General features: G+C 38.8%; 1 protein-coding gene across 3 annotated transcripts; it reads right to left on the bottom strand.

Annotated features, from left to right (window-relative positions):
• Positions 1 to 518: 518 nt before the first annotated feature.
• Positions 519 to 8,629, bottom strand: LOC103519929 (facilitated trehalose transporter Tret1). Of its 3 annotated transcripts, XM_026831237.1 has the most exons (5): positions 8,320 to 8,629; positions 7,983 to 8,188; positions 7,767 to 7,864; positions 2,509 to 2,582; positions 519 to 2,419 (listed from the first exon to the last, which is right to left on the bottom strand). In XM_026831237.1, exons 3-5 carry the CDS (start codon positions 7,813 to 7,815, stop codon positions 1,040 to 1,042), a joined length of 1,503 nt encoding a protein of 500 aa, XP_026687038.1. In that variant the 5' UTR covers positions 7,816 to 7,864; positions 7,983 to 8,188; positions 8,320 to 8,629; the 3' UTR covers positions 519 to 1,039. The 3 variants fall into 3 exon arrangements, with proteins under 3 accessions (XP_026687038.1, XP_026687037.1, XP_008483238.1); XM_026831236.1 differs by lacking the exon at positions 2,509 to 2,582 and having other exon boundaries at positions 519 to 2,493; XM_008485016.2 differs by lacking the exons at positions 7,983 to 8,188; positions 8,320 to 8,629 and having other exon boundaries at positions 7,767 to 7,949.
• Positions 8,630 to 9,143: the final 514 nt, after the last annotated feature.

Below are 9,143 nucleotides of genomic sequence, written 5' to 3'. Positions count from 1 at the left end.
GAAAGTGGTCCCACAACGCAAGACACGATTATTTTCCGAACGACACAAAATGTCCTGTAGGCAATGTAATTGAATGAAAGTAGTCCCACAACGCAAGACACGATTATCTGCCGAACGACACAAAATGTCCTGTAGGCAATGACAAGTGGGAACGGGCTCTTAGGCCGGCCAGTCACTCGCCAACTAACGGACAAACCTCTAGATCAATGTGACCGCTGCCCTGGGACTTGTATGGCGGAAAAAGCTTCCGACTTTTAGGTCTGTTAGACATTTAGACGGTCTGAAGATTGAAGTCGGAAGCTTTTTACGCCACACAGGTTCCTGAATGGAGTGCCAAATGCATTAACCATCCAAATGGAATGCTCCTACAACTTCCAAGTAACTACAAAATGGAAAATAAAATGTAGATGTAAGGAAAGAAAAAAATGAGTCGTTTATTTTTTCATAGTCTCTGATAATACTTATTTTACTTCGGATGAAATATGGTTGGGCATTTTATTTACAAAAACATATCAATGTGTTTTATGAACATGCTTGATGTTTATTTACAGTGAAAATTACAATGTACATTTCATTTTGAATTACGGAACTAAAAATTACAAACAGCTAATAATTATGTACAAAAATACTTGTGTGGTATACCGTTAAACTACACGTTTTCCATAATATGGAACTTGGAAGAGTATTTTAATACGAAGTGGTATAGTAACTTTCTACAATATCAACAAATTTGTCTAAAATAGACACCAATGTACCAGGATATGGCTCAACATTCTCAACTTGCTCAGGTCTCTCTTATTTGTCTGAACTATGTTTATACAAAATTCCGCCGTCATCTATGCAGATATTTTTTAATAGCAGCTGCTTTAGTCTCGTTTATTGAGTAAATAAATAAATGCATATACCTAGGTATTATGTTCTTGTTTTCGCACATTAAAGATCTTTGGATATGAGTACCCATTTTAAAAACTGTCATGGAATATCTCCTATTATACATTGGGAATCTGTTTTTAATCCTAGCTTATTCTAATGACCAAGATTATGCTTCAATTTTACATTTGGTTACATTGTTATTATCAGCCTTTTCGTTGTTTCTGTTAATTTTGTTTTGCTTCCTCTGTTCTTTGAGTTTGGACTTGTGAGCAATGTGCTTGTTGAGTTCTTCTTGTATTTGAGCAAATGTTTTGCCTTTGCTTTCCGGTATGATGAAGTACACGAGAACACCACATATTATACATCCTAATGAGTAGATGTAAAAGTTGAGGTAGACTCCATAGTGATCGCAGATGACCTGGTACATTTTCATTACTAGGAATGAGATTACTGTCAGAGTAATTGTCGTCACTCCGCCAGCAAGACCTCTTGTATTTGAAGGAAAGAACTCACCTTGCAATGTCGGCACTAGTGGCCCTAACCCTATTGAATAAATAACTGCAAAACACGTTATACTTATAAGTGGTATCCAATTGAATTTGGACAAATCAACAGTATAGTTTTCACTAAGTAAATAATAAGTGCCAGCGATGAGCTGAGAAATACCAGAGCCGAAGCAAGATACAAGAAGTAAAGGTCTCCTACCTGTTCTATCAACAAGGAATGCGGTAGGAAATGTTGAGAGGAACACAAGGATTCCTAGGAGTAATGTACACTCATCAGGTGTTATCAGAGAACCTTCTGTCCTAGCAAATGTACTCGAAGCATAGGGTAATACGGCAGACATGCCACTAATCACATCAGCAACAGCTACTATCTGAACGATCAGCAAAGATCTTCTGTTAGCAGGTGTAGAGATAATATCCATGAAATCATCACTCAGCTTCATTTCTCTCTCCACATCTTGCTTGATGTTAGACAGCTCCAAGTTGATCTTGTCTTTGGATGATTCTCTGCCTCCTCGTAACCAAAACAAACTTTTCCTGGCGTCTACATCCCTTCCTTTCATGATGAGGAAGTAGGGACTCTCTGGCATCCAGATGAAAGTCATTAGGAACACTACAGGGATAACCAATGACACATAGGCCAGGGTGTCATAGTCTACATACGGACCTACCGTATACTCGAGTAGGATTCCTGTGTTGAGCATCCCTATGAAGAATGTACTGAGAGCTCCACGACACTTGGCTCCAGATATCTCTCCTATGTACATGGGAGCCACAGTGAATACAATGCCCATAGCCAAGCCTTGCATGAACCGTACCACGTACAACACATACACATGTTTGGTGAAGATGACAAGTAACCAGCTGATGATATACAGAGGTCCTGTAGTCAGCAGACATGGCTTCCGGCCTACATAGTCTACGAGAAACCCAATAGGGATTGGAGTGACCAAGTTTCCCAACTCAATGATAGAAACTACCCAGGAGGATTCTGCAGAGGTCATCTCAATGTAAGTCTCATTTCGGAACATGTCTGTGATGTTGGACTTGAATAATCTAAGTACAGGGGATGGCCAACCCATGGATGTTCCAGCCATCATCACCGACAAGGTCGCTGAAATCAAGTGATGTTGGACTTGAATAATCTAAGTACAGGGGATGGCCAACCCATGGATGTTCCAGCCATCATCACCGACAAGGTCGCTGAAATCAGACAAACAAACAAGATTGGCAATGTAATTGATGGACGAGACTAGGGGGTAATCAATCATGTTGACGCTTCAGGGATAAAAGATGCTAAAAGAAATAAAGCAATGAGAAACTACAAGTCATAACAATCTGTGTCAAATTAAATTATAACAACTAGTAACATCCGTAGGGCAATGATCAGCCAATTTGAAACGCAAATGAATTCCTAGAAAGAAAAAAAAAATCAACGTGAGATGCCAGTAGTATGTACATAATATTATGTAGAGCGATATGACTATAAGTACGTGTACGAAGGTTTGTTTACATTTTGCACATCAAATAAATTGATTATACCTAGTGTAGGGAAACTTCCATCTTTCATCGTAAGTTCAACATGATTAGATATAATTGGATTGGTGATGCTTTTTCACCGTGTTCTCTGATGATAGAAAGCAAGGTTGATGTACATGATTTAAAAGTACCGAATAGCATTTCAGCAACATCAATCATAAAGTCTCAGGCCCGCCACAGACGGTACGGACGTCAGAGATTTCAGGAAAGTGTAGGGAGGGCCTAAGATTTATTCATTAATCACTTTTAATTATCAAATACTTAACGGTGCTCCTAATGATGATCGTTTGCAAATCATTAATTTTCGCCAATCACAGTGAACAAATATTTCGCTCATCATGATTTTGCTGATAACGCAATATTAGAAATTCGCAAAACACCAATGATTCTAAATGATCAAGTCCTGTCAACCTGTCAGTCTGCGCAAACTCAACAAATGACCAGACTGATAAAGCATGAATTGTCTTCGAGATCATTTATTACAATTTCTTACCAGTAGGTACATATTACAAGTCTAATCTAACTTTAATACATCCTGTTATCGACCTTTCTCGTAGATAAACCAACATCTACATATTACAAAATATGATAATTTTTTATTTACCTAATGCATATGTCTGTATTAGACTATGTCTGTATTACATATACTATATCTGTATTACATAGAATATTGTCTGTATATATACAGAGCATCACAAGTCTACAACATAGAGCGTTATTTGCGTAGCATACAACGCTATGTATATTGGATTCTGGGTTCAAGCACATCAGAGCAATCACAAGTCTACAACATAGAGCGTTATTTGCGTAGCATACAACGCTATGTATATTGGATTCTGGGTTCAAGCACATCAGAGCAAACAACATATTGCATTTCCATTTCCATCGCTACAGGGTTTGACGTTTGACAAGCGAAAATATCAAAAGCCTCGGGGAGTATACAGATGAAATTCTGAAAAGAGGAAAAGCTTGTACGAGTCAAATTTCAAATATGTATCTTCTAATACGTACCCTAGTTTCTATGAAGATATTATTATTGGATCAGATGGATCGGGGCCATCAATGGCCCCATCGGGCCGAATATTTACGGAACAATTTTCCTGAATGTATTGAATGAGCGTACGAAATCGCTACAGGGTTTGACGTTTGACAAGCGAAAATATCAAAAGCCTCGGGGAGTATACAGATGAAATTCTGAAAAGAGGAAAAGCTTGTACCAGTCGAATTTCAAATATGTTTCTTCTAATACGTACCCTAGTTTCTATGAAGATATTATTATTGGATCAGATGGATCAGAAAACTGTATCATCCTCTGAGAAAAAGAATCGCTTCGGGGCCATCAATGGCACCATCGGGCCCAAAATTTACTGAACAATTTTCCTGAATGTGTTGAATGAGCGTATACGAAATCCCTTCAAAATCGGACACACTGGCACCGTTTGGAATTGTGGTGAAAGAAGCAAACCAAGGCCGACCACTCACGCTCAGACAGTCTGACGGACCCTAGGCAGGCATAACACTGTCTGAGTGCGCGGCCACAATGGCGACCATTGCAGAAAAAATACTTAGCTCAATTTCTTGATCATGTACGAGGGTCGGACTAGACGAGGGTCAATGGTCGACTCTCCGTTGTGGACGCCTACTGAGGTAAAGCCTAGCTGCCTTCACGCTCAGACAGTCTGACGGACCCTAGGCAGGCATAACACTGTCTGAGTGCGCGGCCACAATGGCGACCATTGCAGAAAAAATACTCAATTTCTTGATCGGAGGTACTTTCTAGATAATTCAGAAGTACGTCAATATCAAAGTTTCTAGAATCCTTGAATCGTTCTGGACTTTCAATGTCAATATCAACAATAATAATAAAACAACGCTCGATCTCAACTTGATTAATTTACATGTACCTATTACCTACTTGAAAACCAGAACAAACTTTAATTTGTTATTAGAAAACATAAACAATGTAGGCGTTCACAACAGGTGTCGTACGAACGCAAAGGGCGAGGTTGAAACCTGAAGGCCTTATATAGTTCGGCCTAACCCTTTGTTTTTCCGTAGTCATAGCGTAGTAAACATGTTTAATGTTTATCTCGTATGCCATATTAACCCCACCCTTGATCAAACTTTATATCTTAATTTGCATTTATGTTTGACGTCAATTTCATGTATTTCGGAGGAACTTGGCATGAAAAGCATGTAGTCCCTACCTGTTCGGTTTAGAAGGCGGAAGATTTTTTTTTATTTAGATTTATTATAGATTAATTTCTAATAAAATACCTTTACGTACGTGTTAACCCGGCTTTGTCCTCGTAACTTAACCTCAAGAGAAAGATTTGAAACAATGTGCCTTTTGTTTCGATAATTTATCCTGTTTCCGTCAATATTTTGTTATCAACTTAATGATTTCATACAACTGATAACCGATTTAAAGTCTCACATGTACAATTGACTAAAACATTGGGTAATTAGCTAATTTCCAAGCGACGAACTGCCCTTCAATCAAATGTTTATAAGTAAAAAGCAAACAATCCTTGGATAAATAGTCTACCAAGCAATCTCTGAGAAGTAAAAATACAGTTACTTAGGAAAATCTGTTCTCTAGTTTCTAATGTATAGTTTTAGTTGCTAAATGGTTTATGCGGTTAGGGCACTTTAGGGTATATCTTATATGCCATTTTCAGGTTGCCACCTAAATCCAACCGTCGAACCACACCGGGTTAAACTTCCACATAACAAAAGTTGGAGAGTTTTGCAAAGTTGTGCTAGCACCGAGTTTTATTAATATTGCCACCGGAAATTAGTTCAAACTTTGGCTTGCCTGTCTTAAGCATACGTGGGACTCGGCACAAAAGCTAATAGTGATAGTCATAAATAGTCATGCTCATAAATTTGACTAATTAATTTCCAAGTGAACTTTATTCAATGCGGATAATGTGTGGCTCCAGTGCCTGATTCCTGCAAGGGATAGTTTTTCACATAAATTACACACTGAAATTATTTGTTTCGCAACATTGTTTCGAATGTTGATCAACTTGCAAGATGAAAGCTATTGCTACTACATACTAAAACCCAAGGAAAATGGTTCAGAAGTCAGCTGAATTGTTGCTGGAACATTTTTGGCTAATGGAGAATCAACGTTTTTGATTAAAATGTTCCATGCGGGTACTGGGCTATAATATCCTACTTCCAAGCTACTATGGAACGGATTATGTAATTAAGAGTAAATATTGTATTGAATTCTCGAGAGATTGAGTCACAAACGCGGCACTAAACGATGTAGGCCTTGTAGGCCATCGTTCCTTTCAGAAATGAGCCTCAATATTGATAACATGATATCAACAAAATTGTCCTTGATGGGAGCCCACAATGGGACATCATAGGTCTATGAGATTGCTATTACATACTAAAACCCAAGAAAAATGGTTCAGAAGTCAGCTGAATTGTTGCTGGAACATTTTTGGCTAATGGAGAATCAACATTTTTGATTAAAATGTTCCATGCCGGTACTGGGCTATAATGTCCTACTTCCAAGCTACTATGGAACGGATTATGTAATTAAGAGTAAATACATATTGTATTAAATTCTTGAGAGATTGAGTCACAAACGCGGCACTAAACGATGTAGGCCATCGTCCCTTTTAGAAATGAGCCTCAATATTGATAATATGATAACAACAAAATTGTCCTTGATGGGAGCCCACAATGGGACATCATAGGTCTATGAGTCCTGGGGCTCCTGGGGTGGCTTAGGTGGCCTGAAGATGTACAATTGTATACTCACTGCTTAGTGGTGATTTCAGGAGTACGAATAAGAGAAACTTAGAGAGATAGAGATAGAGATAGAGATAAATATATCGTTGTATTAATTATAAAATAATTGTTACAATTATAAAATAATTACAATTGTATACTCACTGCTTAGTGGTGATTTCAGGAGTACGAATAAGAGAAACTTATGAAAACTTCAACCACCGTGCCTCCTATTTAGAGTCATGGTTGGAAGACCTGACAGACAGGTTGATCCCTATTTACATAAAATAATTGAATAAGAGAAACTTATGAAAACTTCAACCACCGTGCCTCCTATTTAAAGTCATGGTTGGAAGACCTGACAGCCAGGTTGATCCCTATTTACAAACCTCTGCAATGGGAACTAAAGAAGTTGTGCCAGAGTCTACAGTTCATTTGAACTTTTCCCATGCATCCCTACCTACTTGGACAGATGCCCGAAATGCCTTTCAACACTAGACTGTTGACTCGGGGGGCTAGTAAAGTCTCCTTGAGGTGTCTCATAAGGTGTGTCCACACTGTGCCAGAGTCTACAGTTCATTTGAACTTTTCCCATGCATCTCTACCTACTTGGACAGAAGTCCGAAATGCCTTTCAACACTAGACTGTTGACTCGGGGGCTAGTAAAGTCTCCCTGAGGTGTCTCTTAAGGTGTGTCCACAAATAGTTGACCGGCCATCGATCGATGTCGACTGACACGTCCACACTGCCTTAACAACATAGTTTTACCTCGTCGGTCGATCGACGGCTGGTCGACTATGTTTGGACACACTTTGTGTGCCAGAGTCTACAGTTCATTTGAACTTTTCCCATGCATCTCTACCTACTTGGACAGAAGTCCGAAATGCCTTTCAACACTAGACTCAGTTGACTCGGGGGCTAGTAAAGTCTCCCTGAGGTGTCTCTTAAGGTGTGTCCACAAATAGTTGACCGGCCATCGATCCATGTCGACTGACACGTCCACACTGCCTTAACAACATAGTTTTACCTCGTCGGTCGATCGACGGCTGGTCGACTATGTATGGACACACTTTTATGTACCCTACTATCGAAACTCACCAATGGCAGCCGTAAAGTATTGACGGAACAAAGCTCTTGACTTGAACATGGTGACCAGGTTTTAGTTTCACTCCCTTGGGATGAACTATCCTTTCTGCCTTAGGAAGTGTCCTCTCCTGGCTGTGGTAAAGGATCCTTTCTAACTTGTGAGGAAATGTCTTTGGTATATTGCAATTGTGACAAAGCAGATCCCTTGGGATGAACTATCCTTTCTGCCTTAGGAAGTGTCCTCTCCTGGCTGTGGTAAAGGATCCTTTCTAACTTGTGAGGAAATGTCCTTGGTATATTGCAATTGTGACAAAGCAGTCTTCCTGCCTTGAGGCGAAATGTCCTTGGCCTTTGGCAGCTTCCTATCCTGTGACCTTGGTAAAGTCTCGTTTCTATCCTGTGACCTTGACAAAGTCTCCTCTCAGTCTTATGACCTTGAAACAAAGCAGTCTTCCTGCCTTGAGGCGAAATGTCCTTGGCCTTTGGCAGCTTCCTATCCTGTGACCTTGGTAAAGTCTCCTTTCTATCCTGTGACCTTGACAAAGTCTCCTCTCAGTCTTATGACCTTGACGAAGGATCCTTTCAGTCTTATGTCGAGCTACCTCGCGGTGGGGAAGTACTCTCAAGTCAAGTGCACACTGCGCTCGAAAACTCGTCACCATTCTCCGGTCTTCTAAGCATAGTCACGGGAACACCGTCAGACCTTTCTTAACTTCAAAGTGCATTTATCATCAGGTCGGACGAAATAAGGGACACTGAGCTTCGGACACTAAGAAGAGCTTGGACTTTGATCACCAAATAATCATGTGAGATAACTAGTTTTTTCGTTGGAGCACATTATTTCACACAGCGCCTAAAACGTCGACTTTTACAATTTCGAATTAGTCAAAGTAGAATAATCATGTGAGATAACTAGTTTTTTCGTTGGAGCACATTATTTCACACAGCGCCTAAAACGTCGACTTTTACAATTTCGAATTAGCCAAAGTAATTGAATTGTTATTGAATTAATTTTTACTAGGTACCTAATTCAATTTAACTCATAAATTCAACTTTTTAATCAAATCATTAATTTTGTTTAACATTATCAAAAGGTCATTAAATGGGATATTTATATTTTTTTATAATGGAACACCCCTACTAGATTTTAATGAAAATTCTACATAGGGAAAATGTAATTTAACACCAAAAGTTACACATATTGTGCCGGTATAATTTTTTCATTGAATAATAAATTTACCTATTTCAGCTATACAATATTAGCTTTATGCAAAGCAAATACTTAATGTTTTTAAGTTTATGTCGATATTTTTGATATAAAAAAGAGTAAAATTAATTATTTAGCTTACAAAATTAAAAAGGCGCTCAGAAAAGAAGGTGGAAAATTTA

This window comes from Diaphorina citri, unplaced genomic scaffold, assembly GCF_000475195.1.
Source record: "Diaphorina citri unplaced genomic scaffold, Diaci psyllid genome assembly version 1.1 scaffold3037, whole genome shotgun sequence".
Lineage (NCBI taxonomy): Eukaryota > Metazoa > Arthropoda > Insecta > Hemiptera > Psyllidae > Diaphorina > Diaphorina citri.
The sequence above is the reverse complement of the archived record's forward strand: the minus strand, read 5'-3'. Positions and strand labels throughout refer to the sequence as shown.